This window comes from Hoplias malabaricus, chromosome 17 (assembly GCF_029633855.1).
Source record: "Hoplias malabaricus isolate fHopMal1 chromosome 17, fHopMal1.hap1, whole genome shotgun sequence".
In the NCBI taxonomy this organism is placed as follows: domain Eukaryota; kingdom Metazoa; phylum Chordata; class Actinopteri; order Characiformes; family Erythrinidae; genus Hoplias; species Hoplias malabaricus.
Genome location: NC_089816.1, coordinates 19,129,464 through 19,150,083, shown reverse-complemented (window position 1 = coordinate 19,150,083; position 20,620 = coordinate 19,129,464). Strand labels below are relative to the sequence as shown.

Sequence of the window (20,620 nt, the reverse complement as noted above, 5' to 3'; positions counted from 1 at the left end):
GCTACTTCACAGCAGGTGATGTGGTAACACTACACACAGGTCTAGAGCTAAGAAAACACACTCGCACGGCTCAGAAACTCAGACACTAACTTTCTTCTCTCTCAGAGTTGGGTAGAGTTTGTTTACAGCCTGTAAATCACTTCTTTACTTTAACTGGAGCATAGGATTATCACAATAAAAATGGCTTTTGTCTTATTTATGTTTCTGACCATTGATTTGCCATAACCTCATGGTTTATGAAGCATTAAACACCTTCCTTTTGACAAGTCTGAACAGAGGCGCTGCCCCCACACTAAATAAAAACAATATTACAAGACATATGTGATAAGATTAATCTTAAACCCTCACTGGAGTCTGAATGGTCTGCCTTTTTGACACGATGTTTCTTCCTGTCCTTTGTTTCAAGTGTGACATGTCTCTGATGTTGTGTATGGGTTTGATGTGACATCAGTTTAAAAAAGGCTGGACGTTCATAGACATTTATTTAGTTGTGGTTCCAAACAGTTATTCTGAAAAACAGAACAGAGGAACAGAAATATTATGACCCTATGACTATATGGATCTCTCACGCTCACTCAGAAACAGCACCTCCAACAGGACAGAAAGTCTTGAGCTTTGATGCTTTTATTTGTTTCACTCTGCGCAGCATGAACCTGCACACGCCGGGACTCCTCTATCACCAGGAGAAACAGTTAACATTTGAGATCGACTCACATCACAACAGTTTCATGACCACCAGGGGGCTCTGGGAAGAGGCTGCAGCCACAGGTGCCACCTTTCCAACATTTTCATCATCCAAACAATTAGGCACTCAGGACAGATGGTGGTGTGCAGTGCAATCATCACAGCTAGATTTTTAAACGGTTATAAAATGTTGAAGCCGGGGCCAGTGAGTTCTGCAGTGATGATAACAATAGCAGAACCAGGAGGAGGAAGCGAGTGTGGTGTGCAGCAGCTGGAGGGGGAGTTCTCCCACCAAAGCAGAGATCAAAGTGTGAGGATTAGCAGACTCCAGATGAGTGGGCAGAGAGCCACTGTAAAGCGAATAAAATTGAGCTCATATATTATGCATGCAGCAGAAACACAGGCCACTTCTCAAGCTGCCTGACCCATGTTCGAACCCTTCCTTCTGTTTGCACAGGTCATTGTCAGGCCACTTTCTCAGCCCTCACATCCCCTTGAACTGCAGAACCCCACCTTCTGCACCCTGTCTGTGGACCTCATCCCTCAACTCCCTTACATGACAATCAGAGCGTGATAGCATGCCCTTCAGAGTGGTGAGTGCACCACAGAAGCGCACCTTCATCACTACATACGCCTCCCGGGGCCATCCTACCCTCTGACCCCTTCTCTAAATTACACGTCCCATGTCAGATAAGATTAAAACCTCTATGTATAAGCATTCAAAGGTTAATGGCACCTGTATTAGGCCCCAGACTATCAACATCCGAGCAGCTCCAGGCCTGTCATCCACTGCTGTTATCCAGGGGAAACTGTGCACATATAAAATGTGGGTTTATAAGCATATAGGTTCATATAGGTCAACTGGTATGGAATATGAAGAGGAAGATATATAAAATGAATGGCTCTGATCACTTCTGCCTTCTGTAAGAAGAGGTTAAATGTATTTTTCTATTCCATCTCTGTAAATTCTCCATAAGAGCTGAAAATATCTGTGTCACATGGAAACTGAGCCTGTTTTCCAAACTAATACACCTCAATAATGAGCTCAACCTCTGGAACTACAACTCTGCTCTCTCAGAAACATTGCCTTCTACCTGATCAAGCAATGAAACAAAAGGTAGGCCAGCAACGAATGAAAGGTAGTGTAATTTATTTGGAAACCGCTCCTGAAAGCAACCTACACCAAAGCTATTCCGGCCTATACGAGGTGAAAAGCTTGTGGCTTGAAAGTGTCAGATATTTGAAGTATTGGAGAGTTTGAAGTGAGGGTCACCTCCGGGAACACATCAAAATCTTGTTCTACAAACATGGGGCCTGTCTCCTCAGTTGGAAGCATAGCAAAGTGACTGGATTTCAAACAATAAGGTTTTCTAAAGGCTCATTCAGGTTCAGCATTAAATACAGGTACAGACACGCATATTACATATGTTAAAAACGTAACACGGGCAAGCCTTCCATCCGTACTCTGTGTTCATTTCGTCTGTGTTTGTGCACATTCTCTAATTATGGATATGTACAGAGCAGAGCAGTACGACTAGAAAACATCGGGGGCAGTGCAGTTGTGGTGACGTATTTAACGTCCTCGCAGACCCCTGCAGTTTACGCCTCTGCCTCCAACCTGCCCTCTAGTGGATGTAGGGCTTAACCTCCGCACCGAGGTAAAGGACAGAAATATGTACAAAAGTAGAAGACATGTTTTCTTTTTACCTACGTAAAGAGAAAACAAATGAGCCTTAAATATGTAAACATTTCTACATTCCACTCTACTTGGAAAAATTGAGCTATAACTTTCAAATTGTTATAATGTCTTTAGTTAGCGAGGCTATGGGACTCTCAAAATATCAGGTAACAATTTATGAAGGGCTGCATCTCCTAAAACCCATCAAAACAATAGACAAACCCTAGATAAACATTGGTAATGGCTTATTCTAACAGATCCCTGGTAGCATGCAACTGTGGGACACTTCTGGCAGAGATGCAACACTGCTGGTGTCATTCAGCCTCACACCACCGCTGCACGGGGTTCTTCAAGTCAAAGGTGCCAAACAACAGCCATTTTTGGTTCCATAAAGAAGCTGCAAGTGTGAAGAACCTTTAAATTGGTAAAGAACTTGTTCAACACTTCTTTAAATCTTTAAAAGGCTTTTCACACTCATCTATTTTCCAATAAAAGCTTTTGTGAAATAAAAATGCTTCTTCTATGGAATTACTCAAAGAAACTTTTGTAGCACCTTTGTTTTTAGGAGTGTGAGCTACAATCATACAAGTCATTTTTAATACTGCATGACAAAAATGACAAAATAGCAGAAGAATTCTTAATTACAATTATATGTGACATAAAAAACATTTTAAAATGTATTTTTGCACCTAATGTTATGAGTGAAAGACACAGCACTGGGTTTGAAAGACTGGACTTTAATGTCCAATCAATCGTCTTATTTCTGAGACACTGATATCTACTGACTGTTCTCAAACTGCTGACAGTGTCTACATCTGAAGCTGATGAAGTATTGATGCACACTCAGATGAATATTGCAGCTCTGTGGTAAAAAGGGAGGCTCCATTATAGCGAGATCATGACTTAAACATACGTGTCTTTCGAGCAGAGTCTTCCACGAAGAGAGAGGAGATGTCCTCATCCACTCCGGCCTCGTTTCGTGCGATGCAGGTGTACGCGCCAGTGTCCTCGAAGTGAACGTTACTGATGTGCACCTCACTTCCATTTGCTGATTTATTTTTAGAGAAGGAAAGACAGGGAAAAAAAAAAAACAAAGAAGAAGATGTGACTGAATCGAGAAAAGGTATTTTGCTCCCACAACTCCCCCAGACCCCTCTCTACACTCCAGCGCTGAAGCAATTCCACTTCAGTTAGCCCCTCTAATGGAACCGCAAGTGTGTTTTTTGATAGAAGCCCCCCAAAAAATCCTGCTATTCTCAAGTTGTCACATCGGGTTTGGGTTTGTTCTGAGTGGCTGGATTTGTGGAGGAGGAGGTTTTGTTGATGATAGCTCCACTGGGAGGATTTCTGGATGTGAGAAAAGGCCCCAGGTGTGGACAAACATGCCACTCACTCACAGCCGTGAGGCTCAGGAGAACTGACATGATTTGGACTGACGTTAGCCGTTAGCTTCTGCAGGGTGCAACAGACTAAGAGTCAAAAAGCAAGTTCACAGCAGAATCATTCTGCCTCTAAAGTCTGTGTATAACAAAGGACTGCTTTCTGTACTGATTTGATGTAGCTCTGTGATGTTCTAGCCATTTAGTTTTGTTTTCAAATTGAGAAAATGGAAAATGGGGAAAAAATTCTTTATCCAATTTCTGACATTAAAACAGAAAAATGCGCTGTCTGTTATTTTTCTGAAAGTTTTTGCCCAGGCCGTTATCTCGGCAGCTCAAGGTTACAGTAATATTTTCAGTGGTGACAGGTTCCTGGAGTCGAATCTTTACTGATTTAGCATGGACAGCGCCAGAGATGTAGAATAGTGGACAGAGTCTGGACTAAACCTTTAAACTTGGTTTATCCAGGATATAGACCTGGCACAGATCTTTATTCATGATGTAGATTTATGAACTATACCAAGTTCTGTGAGTTTGAGTTCAGAATGCACTGACACTAAAGAAAACAACTCTTTCTTCCCCATAATAATGCGACATAGTGGCAAACACTGCTGTCCTCTTCTCGCCATGTCTAATATCACTTCAGTATGGTTTCAGAGCCGCCCTGTTGACCTGTTGACCTCAGCTCTGTTAACAGTGGGAGCAAGAGGAAAACAGTCAAAGCAAACTCAAATAGTATTGAAAATGATGTCAGAAACCCAAATATTTTTCAGTTTCCTCTTTTCCCATTTACTTTTAATTTGCTCTTTATTTTGAAAGGATTGAACCCCCAACACTGATATTTCTGATTATATTAGATTGGAAGAAGGAGTCAGATTCAGTTCTGTGGAATTTGAAAATGAGTTAAAGGGGTTAAAACTGGCTAAAATGATTTTTAAAACCAGTATCAGAGATTTTATTTCAGAATATGTCAGCACTGATAACAATGTCCTCATGACACTCTACACCTATGAGACAAACTATATAAAATGTCTTGCACATGCCACAAAGTGAGTGAGTGCTCATTATCTTTAGACTCCTTGGTGGATGGGTCTGAGCAGATGTGAGCAGATGGTGAGAAGTGACCAGTGCTTGTTCACCTTGCAGTGTGAGTTGTTTGGAGAGTTTGGAGGTGATGTCCATGCCGTTCTTCAGCCAGGAAAGCTGTGGGTCAGGAATGCCCTCGGCGTGACACCTCAAACTGGCAGTGACACCGGGCTCTCGCGCCTGGCTCTCAGGGTACACCCGGATAACCGGAGGAACTAGATAGTGAGAGAGAGAGAGAGAGAGAGAGAATAGCATAGGGGTGAATTAGTGATCTGGGAAATGAATGTGGCTCTATGGCCTCCTTGTCGTTGAGTGTGAAAAGAAAACGAAAGCCTCTTTCTGTGTCTGGATGCCAAGTCCATTTGGAATTCAAATCACACACTTGAGCCTGGTATCAATGACACAGCCACGGCTCTCCAGCCTCCTGCGTGTGGCTCCAAATCGGCTCCGTGTGTTTACCAGCGCAGCAGCGGCCAAACAAATGAGCCAGATAAACAGCAGAGAAGCCTGTTGTTGAGGAGCCATTGATTTTTTTTTATTTATTTTTTTTTTACAACAAAAACCATTGATTTCAGCAGCTTTCTCTCAGGAAGAGAGGGGCACAGAGGAGAGAGGCCACAGAAAGCAGGACAATTAATCATCTTTCCTTCTTTAAACAGGGTCCTTTGTACCAACCTGTCCCTCTTTCCAAAACAGAGAAGTCGTCTGGAAGTTTGGGGCATGCTGTGGAAGCACCTCAGGAACTTGGCAAACGTTTAATGGAACATTTTAAAACAGGCTCAAAATGCAAGATGATGCAAGAGTAGAGCTGGATTTCCTCCTCCTCTCAGAGCTGTTTATTAGGATCTCTGAGGTTCACACTCTCAGTCATCTACCTTAAACTGATATAATAACCTAATTTTGGGAATAGGACCACTCCCAAACCCCTCCCATCAGCCCTATGTTCACCCTGTGAAATCACGGCATTTCCGTGTCAGTCAAACACGCTCCCTCCGATATAATATATCTGAATTCACGCTGCCGTATCAGCCATTACAATGTGGTCCGTACCTGCAAACTCTAATTTAAGGACTGTCCAGTAGGAGCCTCCGGCAGCTCTGTTCCGATTGGAAAAGGCTTAATTAAAGTTGAGAAATCTGGATTAACTGAGAAATCCTGCATCCTTCAATATCCCAGAGGTGGTATGAGGATCCACTCCATTAACAACGTAATGACTCTTTGACCTATGCGATGAAAGAAACGAAGACCTGAGACCTTCAAATGTCTGAATATAAAAACAGTTCAGAAGTAAACTTAAAGACCTCCTAAAGTGATGAATGCAGCACAAAGTGAAGGTCAGTGTTATCTGTGCCAGATCTGGCAGCTTGGCAGGTCACTGCACAGACGCTGGGGTCCATTCTGGATGAGTGTGTGAACAGGAGCGACGTACGATACCGAACATGACGTTTAATACTCACCCTGTGTTGACAGATGTATTATTGTCAGCTCTAATTGAGGCCAGGAGGAGAGTGCGGCAGAGTGATGTGTCCGACTGAGGACGTTTGGAGGGGAGTGTGCGCCTCTCTTTCTGTGCTGATATATGTGTGTGTGAGTGTGCGTGTGTGTGTGTGTGTGTGTGTGTGTTAGAGAGGGATAGCAGGGGGTGAATACACCCTCTGCCATCTGTTCTTGTTTCCTGTCTCCCATAGGTGTGTGTGTGTGTGTGTGTGAGAGAGAGAGAGAGAGAGAGAGAGAGAGAGAGAGAGAGAGAGAGAGAGAGAGAGACAGAGAGAAAGACAGTGATGGATAGGTAGATACAGTACACTACACATGGAGAAGACCACCCTTCCTGTATTGAATTCTCAGTCAAACAGCCATTAGACTCTGGGAGATCGTTTCTCTCTGTCTGTGAACATGTTTATCAGAAGATGACACCAAACCTCAACCACTAAATCTAACAGAATCATCTGCAGCACGTCCCCTGTCCTCTCTGTCTTTATTACAGCTTCCGTTCCTTTCAGGAGACAGCGACACAGCCCAGTGCTAAGCCTCCAACCCAAACCACAAACATAACCCTAACCCTGACACACTGTGTGTACACAAACACAACGTACTAGTCTTACAAGCTGTTTTCAGGGTCAAATACTATGCATCCCACTGAGAGTGGAGAACAGCACTGAAAATTATTATAAATTCTGTAAAATTGGGAAGAAATACTCCCAAAACTGTCTTCCAACACATTTACCCTGATGGGATTCTGTACACACCTGGCATTAACCTGTGTTTAGTATCTGGATCGTATCTGGATTTACTCTGACCGGACTCTGTTCACACCTGGCATTAACCTGTGTTTAGTATCTGGATCATATCTGGATTTACTCTGACCAGACTCTGTTCACACCAGGCAGTAACCTGTGTTTAGTATCTGGTTCGTATCTGGATTTACTCTGACCGGATTCTGTTCACACCTGGCATTAACCTGTGTTTAGTATCTGGATCATATCTGGATTTACTCTGACCGGATTCTGTTCACACCTGGCATTAACCTGTGTTTAGTATCTGGATCATATCTGGATTTACTCTGACCGGACTCTGTTCACACCTGGCAGTAACCTGTGTTTAGTATCTGGATCATATATATATTTACTCTGACCGGATTCTGTTCACACCTCTAACCGACTGTAAACATGTCTCTCTCCTGCTCCCAGTGTGTTATACTCTCTCGAACCTCGGGAATAAACCTATGAAACAGGCCGGGGATTGTCTGCAGCAGCTGAGGAAAAGGCTACATTCTGCAGCTGCCAGAGACTCCGCTGTCCAGAGGAGAGTTTGGACACGACAGTAACGTTAAAACTGGGGACAGAGTCAGGTCCGGTTACACAGACACAGGATTCCTGTCACTCCTTCAATGTTCCAGTGAATCTCTGAAAAAATCCGGCCGCTGATCCCCAGAAAAACACCTGTGTTTCCATCTGGACCCAGAAAACACACTCTGTGTTAAACCTGGATGAGACCCGTCTCTGAGCTCCTCTGAATGTGGTGTGAGTGATCGGATTCAGATCGGATCACTCGCATCACATTCAGAGCGTCTTGTGGTGTTTACACCTGGATTTTCAGATGAAATCTGATGGTGTTTTAATGCTGGTGTAAACAGGCCCCTAGGGTCTTACTGTTGAACATTTTCTTATGGAGAAAAGGCACTAAACCCCTAAGACAATGAGCCACTCCCACAGAAAGGGCTGTGGCTAATAGCTTAAGGGTCTGTTTCGTGATTGTTGACTGAGGAGTTTATTTTGTCATGTTTATTTCTCCAGTTAGTCATTGATTATCACTGGATGACAGTTGTATGTTTATTGTCCTCAGTTATCTTGTATATCTTGGTAGTAGACTGTGTATTTATGTCTTATGCATTCTGTTCTGTTTATAAAAGTAATCTTTAGCTGTGGTCACACCAGACTTTTGCAGTTTGTTCAGAGCAGGACACTCATCCGTTTTGTGGGTACCACGGTGAGAGTGAAGAAGCTTCGGAGTCGCTTTGCATCTGCTGTGGAGGAGGAGGAGGAGGGGGAGAAATGGCTGTGGGTTCATCATATTTTCAGCTTGAGGAATTCCACCGCCTCGCCTCAGAGCTCAGAGTTGTTAACAAACCGAATAAATTTTGACGTGTAAACAGTTAAACCAACACTGTACACAATGCACACACACACACACACACACACACACACACACACACATAACCTCTACTCCCACCTCCTGACTGACAGCACTCCAGGACGCCTCAGGTTTGTGCACCGTTTCATAATCAGCTCAGAGTGTGTTGTATAAAATGTCCTGCCTACACATGGTGGTTTGGATCCACAGTGCTGCTGTAAAAAGTCCCCACGTGCTGTCCTTGGTCGAGGATGTGAATTTGCATTTCACACATTAACTCAAAATTTTCAGTTGTGAAATGATTACATCAGAGAAAGCTGTGGTGAAAGTGTGATAGTTCTCGTCATTGTGAATTCCATTGAAATAATAAAAATAATAAAAAAAAAACATTTCCCATTCTGAGCCAGGGTTACATTAAAACACCTGAGCTTTTTCCACTGCAAACAGAGTGGTGAAACACTCTTTTTTAGTCAGTGCCTCTTTCAGTTGCATTTAAACAGTAATTTTGATGGAGAGCCAAATTCCATGTTACTCAAATGTGCAATCACTTGAGGTTTAAATGTTAACTGATATTTGATATTTTCTGGAAATACTTTGGCATGTGCCTATTGTTATTGGCATCCAGACACAGAAAGAGGCTTTCGTTTTCTTTTCACACTCAATGACAAGGAGGCCATAGAGCCACATTCATTTCCCAGATCACTCATTCACCCCCATGTGCCTATTGTTTACAAAATTCTGAATGTACAGCCTTCTTACATCAAATATCTTTTCAGAAATTGTAAGATTAGGGTGTCTGTTAGTTGGAAATATAAGCATCTTTGATGTTGATTTATTACATGGATATTACTGTGGCAAAGTAAACAAAATAAATAAAACTGACTTATTTTACTTGATATTCTCAGCTCTAGGATCCATGAATGATAGAGCTCTGACAGTCACAGCAGGCCTAGCCTTTCAGCATTTAGTTCAGGGCCAATAGCCCGTCTAATAAAAATGTATTTAGTACACTGGTTATTTACTCAGCTGCTTATAACAGTAACAGCTATTATTATAAGGATCTTTACAAAATATTTAATTATTATTAAACACTTGTGTATTAGAATAAACACAATGACATATTTAAAAGACACAGCATCATGATAAACTGCCTCCCTCCCTCCCTTGGCTTTTCCGCACCAAGAACACAATAACAACAGTAACGTTCAGTTGCATGTGTTTATGAAGCTTATATATAGTTAATGAAAATGTGAAAGGTGTCGGTGGTGTTGAGGCGCCAGGACGTAAAGCAGCTGCCATGCATTATTCAAATCGTACATCCAGAGCTATTTCTCGACAGGAGGTTTTAAGTGAGTGCTTTAAGGCTTGCCTAAGCCACTCTGGCATATGTTTCTCCGGCGCTTCAGTGGAGAAGCCGAAGCTGAGAATGAGCACGTCACCGAATGTGCCACGGCTCCTGCGTGTTATGGTGCATAATTTAACATGATGCTGGCGGGAGACCCCGGCTGCCTGCACTAAAGGGCCAGCATGTGTCATGCTAATTAACTTTTCCTTCCCTGCATCGACAAATCAACGGCCTGACGACAGCTCCCCAGGCTGGCGGAGCCGTTTCTCAGCCAATTAACATCTGATCTTATCATTAAGCCCACTTTTGATTGGCGTGAACGTTGAGGACATTAATGAAAATAAGACCCCTCTGAGCGTGCTGAATTTAGACCACCAGAGTGGGAGAAGCATGCATTTATGAGGCTGTATAATTGCACTTCTAAGGTGTAATTAAGGCATACTCTGATCAGCCAAACCTTTAAAATGACTTCAGTTCTACACCCTCCACTGACCACACCAGTCACTGTTTTTCTACACTTACAGACTGTTGCTCTGCATACTTTGTTAGCTCCCTCTCACACTCTTTACTTACCATTGACCTGAAGGGTGTGTGTCTGGAAGAGCTGCTCGTATCCCTCCGCATGGCAGCTGTAGTTGCCCGTGTGTGTCGTGGTCACCTTTGTGATGTACAGACTTCCATCATCTCCAAAATCCTGCGAAGAAAGGAGATTAACTTTACAATATTCTACTGGAAAAATCCATGGAATGATCAGGAGTCGCAAGAGAAACCAGTCAATCAGCTGCCAATAATCAATCACAATCTTCAATCACTTTCCAAACAAATAACATCAGATAAAGGACATGGACACAGCTTCGTCTGCAGGAATATGCAGATCAAGAGAGAGTGGGAGAGTGAGCGAGAGAGAGAGAGAGAGAGAGAGAGAGAGAGAGAGAGAGAGAGAGGAATGAAGACAGAGAGAGTGAGAGAGACAGGGAGAGAGAGGAATGAAGAATAAGAGAGAGTGAGAGAGAGACAGAGGGAGAGAGAGGAATGAAGATAGAGAGAGAGTGAGAGAGAGACAGAGGGATGAAGAGAGAGGGTGGGTGAGAGAGAGAGAGAGAGAGAGAGAGACAGACAGACAGAGAGAGTAATAGGTTCATGTTTATGAGGGAGGACATGGTCTGGGGAGTGTAAATGATCTTTGGTAAAGAGTTTATTGCCATGTGTTTCTCTGATCTGATGAAGGAAGGAAGCTGTGATCGTTGAAGGATGGAGCAGAAAGCAACAAAGAGCACAGCACAGCATGGGCTTTCAGAGCAGAACAGAACCAAACACGTCAACAGATCCTCCATGGGCCAAAGCAGAGCTCTGGAGAGCGGGTCCCCCCTGAGCTCCATCCCACTTCTGTCACTACAGAGGAGTGCAGTGCTGGGTTTGACCTAGTGCTGAGGATCATGGGGGCTGTGGTACATACACTCTCAGAAATAAAGGTACAGTACAGGAACATTACTGTCACTAAAGCTACAAACAATGTAGTGTATCTTTAAAGGTACAGCATTGGTGTTAGAGTCCAGTTGTGTTCCCTAAAGGTTCATTACATTCTCTTCTCCAGAAGGAGAGTGGGATCTCTGTAATCTTTCATTATACAACTGTGGAGAAGAAAAGAACACAATAAAAGTCCTGAAGATGAAACGGGGTGAATGACATCAACACAACTTTAACATCTACAGTTAATATAGAGTAAGGTACAGTTCTGTTCCTAATTAAAGGTAGAGAAATTTAACACTGTGTAACACCACAGATAATTACTCTATAGAAGTGTTTTTTATGCACCGTTTAAGTTAGTTACTAATCTCTGAGTGTGTATCTGGAACACACGCCAAACCCAGCAGTAAGTTCAAAGCATGGCCCAGAACAGCACAGGTGAGTATGTGATTAATGATTGTAAAATAAAACAAAGCGCCACTGCATAAAATATGCATCCCAGAAAGAATCAGCGAGCGACGGAAACAGAAAAGAAGCAGCCACTGAAAAGAAACTGTCACGCCCTTGTCTCGTCTGGTTTGTTTTCTCTGTCTCAGCACATGGCTTTGTTTTGTTGTCGATCACGCCCCGCCTTTGTTCCGCCTTCTTGTTCGTCACTCGTTATTCGTTTCAGGTGTTTCTCGTTTGTTGTTGTATTTAAGTCCCCTTCCCTCACTTCCTGGTGTCGTTCATTGTTCTTTGTTATGGTCGTTCATTGTTCTTCGTATGGTTTGCTTGTTCGCCTTGTTCTTTGTTATGTTCGCCTGGTTCTTTATATGTTATTGCTCTTTGTACTGTTTGTTCCCGATTCTTGTTTGTAATCTTGTTCTTCCCTCGCTTAGTGTTTGCCCCCTAGTTTGTTAATGTTTGTGTTGTTCTTTGTCCTGTTAAATAAAGTCTGTGTTATTAGCGTTTGCATCCGCCCTCCGTCAGTCCGCACCCCTCGCTCCTAACAGAATGAACGACCCACAAATGGACGCAGCTAGTACAAAGACTTTGTTTGAAAGGGCGGTGGAGTGGAGTAGCTGGCTCCAGCTCATGCCTGGTGCAGTTCCTTATCCTCTACCAGAGGAGTCGACTCGTGAATCGAGTATCTGCGCCAGTGCAAGTCGAAGGAGTCGGCGAAGGAATCATGCTGGAGACTCCCCCTCGCTGGTGGATTACCCCCTCAGGTCCGGGGAAATTTTTTTGGGGGGGGGTTAAGGGTAGGGGCTGTTAGCCTCCAACCTCAGGACAACAAAGGTGAGGCTAACAGGAGCGCACCTCTAGGGGATCTCATGAGTGCGCCCGTCAAACCCCCTAAACCCTCTACAGCTCCAGCACAAGCCCCTGCCTCCGTGGATGGCGTCGCTGCAGGGCCTCCTGCCTCCGTGGATGGCGTCGCTGCAGGGCCTCCTGCCTCCGTGGACGGTGTCGCTGCAGGGTCCCCTGGCTCCATGGACGACATCGCTGCAGGTCCTCCTGTTTCCATGGACGTCGTCGCAAGGGCACCAGCTCCCAAGCACCTCTCTGCACTTCCTCCTGACCTCCAAGAGAAGCTTACAAGCCTCATGGCGCGTCTGGAGGTCTCCTTGAAGGCGGCATCAGCCGCTCCTGTCCTCATGAAAGCGGCGCAGCCAGCCGCTCCATTCCCCATTCCCCATGGAAGCGGCGCCTCCGGCCACTCCATTCCCCGTGAAACCGGCGCCTCCGGCCGCTCCATTCCCCGTGAAAGCGGCGCCTCCGGCTGCTCTATTCCCCGTGAAAGCGGCGCCTCCGGCCGCTCCATTCTCTGTGAGGGCGGCTTCGTCGGCCGCTCATGCCCCAGAGAAGGCAGTTTCTACGGCCGTTTCTACCCCCATGACTGTGGCTACGGCCGTTTCTGCTCCCGTGATGGTGGCCCCAGCCGCTCTTGGTTGTGTCCATGGGACGGCCCCAAGGACTTCGGGGCCGATCCCCAGAACTGTGCCCAGGCTGGTTACTCGGACTTCCCCTCAGACATTTGCCAGTCCTGGGCACCCCCATGTTGTTTTGGTTCCCCTGTCTGTCCCTGTCCTAGTTCCTGTCTCTCTCCTTGTCCCTGTACCAGTGTCTGCTTTTGTTTCAATTCCTGTCCCTGTCACGGTGTTCGTGTCCGTCCCGGTAAACGTCATGGTCCCTGTTCCCCTGCCAAGTCCAGTCCAGTCCCCTGTTAGCCCTGTCCAGTCACCACTTAAACCCTCTGTCCGGTCTCATGTCCAGTCCCCTGTTCACTCCCAGTATCCATCCTCAGTCTCAGCACCTGTCCAGTCTATGTTTCAGTCCCCTGTCTCCGCTCCTGTTCTGCAGCAGTCCCCGTTTCAACCTTCTGTCCTGTCTCAAGTCCCGTCTCCTGTCCATTCCCAGCACTCAGTCCCGTCGTCTGTCCTGTCTCCCGTCCAGTCTCATATAAACACTCCCGTTTAGTCTAGTACTTTCCAGCCCCAGGTCCCATCCCCTGTTAGTTCAGTCTTCTGTCCCCGCTCAAGTTCTGTCTCCAGTCCATACTCTTTGTTTCAGTGCTTTGCCACCCGTCTATAGTTCTTTCGTGTCTCTGTTTCTAGATTCTTCACCGGTTTCTCCCCTTTGTCAGTCTTCTGTTCTGTCCAAATTCTAGTCTCTTGTCTCCAGCCCCACGGTTCCTTGTCTTAGTCTGTCTTGTTTTCCGTGCTCCCTCCTGCGCCAGCTTCTGGGGGGTCTAGGTTACGCGCCCCGGGAGTTGCGCGTTCAGGAGGGGGCCTCTGTCACACCCTTGTCTCATCTGGTTTGTTTTCTCTGTCTCAGCACATGGCTTTGTTTTGTTGTCGTTCACGCCCCGCCTTTGTTCCGCCTTCTTGTTCGTCACTCGTTATTTGTTTCAGGTGTTTCTCATTTGTTGTTGTATTTAAGTCCCCTTCCCTCACTTCCTGGTGTCATTCATTGTTCTTTGTTATGGTCGTTCATTGTTCTTCATATGGTTTGCTTCTTCGCCTTGTTCTTTGTTATGTTCGCCTGGTTCTTTATATGGTATTGCTCTTTGTACAGTTTGTTACCGATTCTCGTTCATAGTCTTGTTATTCCCTCCCTTAGTGTTTGCCCCCTAGTTTGTTAATGTTTGTGTTGTTCTTTGTCCTGTTAAATAAAGTCTGTGTTATTAGCGTTTGCGTCCGCCCTCCGTCAGTCCGCACCCCTCGCTTCATCAGTCCAGAAGCCAGAGCCAGCCCTGAAGCTAAATCATCCACACAAGGAAAGTTCAGCCGTGCCATGATACATATCAGCATCATCTCAGAGCACAGAGTCACGCAAGAAGAGCTCAGCTCAGCTCCTCTGAGGACCGGCTCCTGCTGTCTCTCCATTTGCTGTGTTCTCTCCTCCCTCTGATTAGATCTGAATTTGATTAGTCCGCATCACCCCGAGACAACGGGGACAGAGCGGAGAGATTGAAAATCCTTTGTTTCATTTTCCCCATCTTCCCGTTATTCTCCTCCTCGGCGTGGTTAATTACGACTCCAGAATTGAGTTCAGCCTGCGCTTCCGTTAATTTAGCGTTGGATAATTATTTGTGTGTGTGATTGATCCCAGAGGCGAGATGCTGTGGGAAACCCGTATCTCTGAGCGGTATCTGACATTCTTAACTTATTAACTCTTCACAAAACTGAACTGGAAAGCACTGCTTTACAAATCGTTGGTCTGTACCAGCCCCCAGCCCTCTCCACTGCCGGAGCAGTGGAACTTCCTTTGGAACAAGTGGTGGGTGTAATGCAGAGCTAATCATCCAACATCAGTCCTGACCTCACTGACCGCCAGCAGATCCACACAGCAATGATCCTAGTCTAGTGCAGAAGTTTCCAACCTGTGGTCCTCACCCCAAAAAAATCACTCAAGTAAACGTTATACGGCGGCGTATGAAGAACTGTTGAGATGAGCGGCTGCAGCGGAGAACGATAAACTCCTGGCTTCATAGAATGTGATTGACAACAAAAAATGCAGGGGGCTGGGTATCAACATCGCTGTGTCTGAGCTCAGCACCAGAGCCAGAGATAAACAGATAGAGTCAGGTCAGAGTGGTGGATTAATTCTGTGTTATTGCTGCTGAGCCTGTGCACAGTCGAGGAAAGTAGGCAAAACAAATTGACTCCCCAGAAACACAGCAATTTCCTGTTTTTTATTTCCCCGTTTCAGAAGAAGCTCCACAGCCACGTCTGGTTCTCTGGTCTTTACCCAGAACCCCATCGAGGACGATTTAACACTCTGTAAATGTCCTGTCCAGCTCCAATGTGACATAACCCTTTGTTTTAGGCTCTGAGCTCTTTCTGGAGCTTCCTTATCTTGCCCACGGACACCGTCGCGGTTCCTGCTGAAAAACATACTACGGTCAGGGGGAAGGTTAAAAGAAACACATTGAGGTAGGGGCACATGTACAAAAATGTTGAAAACCCCTGTTGTAGTGTACAGCTGTGAGCAGAAGAGCAGAGGCTGTCATTAATACTGACTTCAGAAGTAATATTTGATAACTGTGTGTCAAACAAATGCTTGTGTTGTGTCCAGCCTTTGGTATTTTTTTTTTGGTATTTACGCCTGAGTCTTACACCAGGAGAAATATATCCCTGTTATAATAATAGATTGTTGTAGACACAGTGTAAGAGTTGTTATTGTGGAGTGGGTCTCCTGTCTCTGTGTTACAGATAAGGCTGAAAGAGTGTGTGTGTGTGTGTATGTGTGTTGCCTGAGAACTATAGAACGACAGTGCAGGAGTGTGTGCTTTCTCCTCTGGAGCTCGGCTGGTGTTCAGAGCACAATGGGAATTGATGGTGTCATTTTGCTAGCAGCCCTGTGTATTTTCTCTCCACCTTCCTAAATGAAAAAAGGTGACAAAACACCACGTCCTGCCCCCCTCCCTCCTCTCCTTCTCTCTCAACTACTTTCTCTTTCTCCTCTCTTGACTTACCCTTTACGCCTCCTTCCTTACACACTGCTGCAGTGCTGCGGAGGGAGTGGTGGTGGGGGTGGTGGAGGTGGTTAGAGGAACAGAAGTGTTAAGCTGGCTGAATTTTAATAGATGACAATCTCTCTAAAGACCAAATTAGGCCGCCGGCTGGTCTCTCTCTCTCTCTCTCTCTCTCTCTCTCTCTCTCTCTCTCTCTCTCTCTTTCTCTCTCTCCCTGCTCTCCTTTGTCTGACCTAACAGCATGGGAAAAATTAAATCATCACATGCTCAGCAGACAAAAAAAAGTGCATATGAAAAATACAAACATGGAAATCTCATGGTCATCTAGAAAGAGCTCGTGTTCTACAGGCCTTTGGTTCTCTAATGGTGCCGTTTCCACTGCATGGTCCCTACACTACTCCACTCGATTTGTCTTCTCCACTCCTCCACCAGATATTTTCTGCTTTCTCTTAAGGTGCTTTTCCACTGCAGGGTCCCTAGTCTACTCTGCTCTACTCTCCTCAACTCTTTTTTCCCACTCCTCCGCCAGGTAAATCAGGTCCTGTTTCTGGCGGCAGGTTCTTGTTTAGTGGCTGTTCTCTCGTGGTTCAGAGTGAGCCGAGTAGGGACTAAACCATGGCGTGTAAACCTTGCAGAGCCACGCAACACAGATGTCCAGCACCAACTCTTCATCTGTAAAATCTCCAGCTGCAGCAGAGATCACGTTTGTTTTTATCCGACTCATGACGGCAGCTCGTAAAATTACTTTTAATTTTTAATTTTTAAAAGTCTTTTCAAGAGGTTCAAGCACCCCTTGGATCGGTGGCCGACGAAACAACAAACTCTACTAATCTGTCTGAACTGATGACATTTCAGGGGGGAGCTGTGAGAGTGGGAAACTGACCAAGGACTAGTTGAATAGCTAGATTTATGTAGTAGATTTAGGATTAAACTATGTACCAACATATGGACTGAGAAAGTAGGTGGACCTCAAAAATGGGCATTGGACTGACCTAAAAAAGTACTACCTTGACTTTATTTACTCCCCATGCTCTAAACATTTCTAAACATCCTCTCAAGGTGATGATGACCATGATTGTGTACGATAATGAAAAGCACAGCAAGTGAAGAGTGAAGCTGCCAGGACTAAAACTAAAGTGACCTGCAAAGGCAGAGGGTTGTCCCTGGTGCTACAACAAAAACAGACCCACATGAAACAATACAGCAATGATTCTGCAGCCAAAGAAAAATGCAATGTCACTGACATCAACCTTTAAAAACTGGAGACACCATGTGTACTGACAGTCTGAGAGTTGTGGATGTATAAGTTTACTATTTTAATGTTTAAGGTAACGCTAGACTGGATTAACTTCGGGGCTTTGAGATAGGGATGGAGAGGCTTGTGGGCATGCAGTCCAGCGCAGAGCTGAGGACACCTACCTGTGATGGCATCTACAGGGAGGAAATCAGCACAGACAGCAGGGTAAGAGAAGTTGGGTTAAGAGAACTTAAATTAGAAAATAGACAAGGCAGAGAAAGACATGTTTAAATGTGTCATTGAAAGGAAACAAAATTAGGAAAGCCTTTAAGAACATTATCAGCAGCCTGTGACACTAATCTCTTTGGCCACAACACATTTTGAAAAGTTGCTGATGGGTTTAGAGAAGGTCCTGCTGAGTGTTAGCTTCAACAATCATCCCAATACAATCCAACACACACTGCATAACACAAGCACACTGTGAAAAGTAATCATTTATAATGGATATAAAAACCAATCAGCCGAATAATACTCACCAAAAGAATCAAGAATCACAGCTGTACTGTGCTCAGAAATAAGGTGCATTACGTTATGTGAATCATATAATACAGACTGGCTCAGAATCACTAATGAGACAATATTAGGAATCTCTAGGCTGGATCATTCTGTATTTATATACAACGACAACAGGGCTCTGTGTGTGAGTATGTGCATGTGCGTGTGTGTGTGTGTGTGTGTGTGTGTGTGTGTGTCTACTGGAATCCAGTGTCCTGAGGGATCGCCATTAACCACCAGGACTTTACTCGACCATTGACAGACTCTGCTTTGCAGTGAGAGACGAAGTGCCCTGAGGCGTCAGATTTGAAGACGCTGATTGGTTAAACTTATGTTGCTATGTGTGTATTGTCTCTTAGGAACTGTTTTTGGTTCTGACCCAGTTTAGAGCGGGCACCTGAAACCATCTGCAGCAAAATGGCCAATGGAAACACTGCCAGTAGAAACAGAAATGAAAATTAATTTTCTTTTTTTCAATATATTTGATTAATTACACATCATATGTAACATAGTTTTAATAAAGCATTTAGTTAATTATTTTATAGAAATGCTTACTTAATAAAGTAAAGCTATTATATTCCCAACAGGGACGGTGGTGCTCTAGCGCCCACTATGGACCTGTCGCCCCTTGTTTATGATGTCTGCATGTTAACTCTTTACTGAATTGTTTGGCATTGGTTTTAAGAATTTTTTGATTTGAACACAAACCTACTCTCACCCATCTCTCACAGATTAAACAATTCACTGACGGACCTCGCCTATCTAAAACAGGAAAGCGGTGAGTTGCCTGCACGCTGCCGCACAGCTCTGAGAGTCTGCTCTTGAACAGAAAATATTCAGACGAGCAGCAGACAGATGGCACATGGCTTTGGAAAATTTCCATCCGTTAAAACATTTCCGAGAAGCCGCTTGTCCAACGGCGAGAGAAACCTGAATGTGTTTTCCATATATTCAGCAGCAGGTCGTATCACTGGCTGCTCAGTCCCCAGTCCCTCCCTGCACCAGTCCTAATGGCCCGGCTGTGTACTGTGATGCAACTCACGGCAAGAGCCTTCATTTCCACGTTTAATGCGCTTAAGCTGCTTTGGCTCTGAGCCCCTGCTCTGGATCGTCTGGAAAGCCTCTCGTTTTTGGGCCAATGCCGTAGGTGTGTGAACATTTTCACGCTTCTCATCGTGGACTGGTTAAAACGTGAAAGAAAGTGAGACGCCATGTGCAGCTCATTCAGACTGATCCGGAACCAGAACGATTCATTTCTGAGCTGAGCTTTGATAAGTATGGTGTTAGTTTGGAGTCTGTGTTATGATCGTATCACACAGGCCAGTGAGTGTAGAGTTTATTTATTGGAGAGAGCAGAGCTGAAACTCCCACCACACTCAGAGTTGAAGTGGTAGAAGAGTGCAGGGCTGGAGCATGTGCCAGAGGGTGGAGCATGGCCTTCAGGACTGCAGTGTGGGAGATATAAAGCTCACATGAAGATGTTAAAGTGCTGGAGGGGGCGGCTGCTTCAGGGCCATGAGGAAAAGTTTCTCCTCAGAGACTGATCCCAGAGCAGCTCTGCCCTCGCTGATATTTCAGGAGTTTCAGGTCGGAGAGTATGGATTATTTAGATGATCAGAAACACTGCTCTGTCAAGAAGTAAGAGAGGGAGAGTTAGGTTCACTGTCTAAATAATCAGGTGCTGTGGAATTTAACGTGTTGATGAAAATGTGACGTACTTTGTTAACAATTTAAACCTGACTTATTTCATTCATTCATTGTCTGTAACCCTTATCCAGTTCAGGGTGGCAGTGGGTCCGGAGCCTACCTGGAATCACTGGGCACAAGACGGAAACATACCCTGGAGGGAGCGCCAGTCCTTCACAGGGTGACACACACTCACACATTCACTCACACTCTCACACCTACGGACACTTTTGAGTCTCCAATCCACCCACCAACGTGTGTTTTTGGAGCATGGGAGGAAACCGGAGCACCTGGAGGGAACCCACGCAGACACAGGGAGAACACACCACACTCCTCACAGACAGTCACCCAGAGGAAACCCACACAGACACAGGGAGAACACACCACGCTCCTCACCGACAGTCACCAGGAGGAAACCCATGCAGTCACAGGGAGAACACACCACACTCCTCACTGATAGTCACCCAGAGGAAACCCACGCAGTCACAGGGAGAAAACACCACACTCCTCACTGACAGTCGTCCGGAGGAAACCCACACAGACACAGGGAGAACACATCACACTCCTCACAGACAGTCACCCAGAGGAAACCCACACAGACACAAGGAGAACACACCACACTCCTCACAGACAGTCACCCGGAGTGGGACTCGAACCCACACCATTCAGGACCCTGGAGCTGTGACAGAGACACTACCTGCTGCTCCATTGTTCCGTCCCCGGTTTATTCCACTGATTAAAAAATGAAGTGCAGCTTTAAATTAAAACTCTGTTGTTTATAATGTGTTTGATCAGAGAAGGACAATCCCTTGATTCCTCAATTCCTCTCGAGGTTATTCCAACAGTTTTTCCTGCTGCTTTGCCTTTGGATGCTCTCCTGGGGGTAATTCATTCAGATTCTATTAGGTCT

The 20,620-nt window shown here is 45.2% G+C and overlaps 1 protein-coding gene across 2 annotated transcripts in view; it reads right to left on the bottom strand.

Moving 5' to 3' along the window:
* fstl5 (follistatin-like 5) overlaps positions 1 to 20,620 on the bottom strand; it is a 134,593-nt gene that overhangs the window by 23,397 nt on the left and 90,576 nt on the right. For both annotated transcript variants that reach the window (XM_066649968.1, XM_066649969.1), the window contains exons 8-10: positions 10,376 to 10,496; positions 4,881 to 5,042; positions 3,276 to 3,410 (exon numbers count right to left, since the gene is read on the bottom strand). In XM_066649968.1, coding sequence (XP_066506065.1) covers positions 3,276 to 3,410; positions 4,881 to 5,042; positions 10,376 to 10,496 — 418 coding nt within the window. The remainder of the gene's footprint in view (positions 1 to 3,275; positions 3,411 to 4,880; positions 5,043 to 10,375; positions 10,497 to 20,620) is intronic.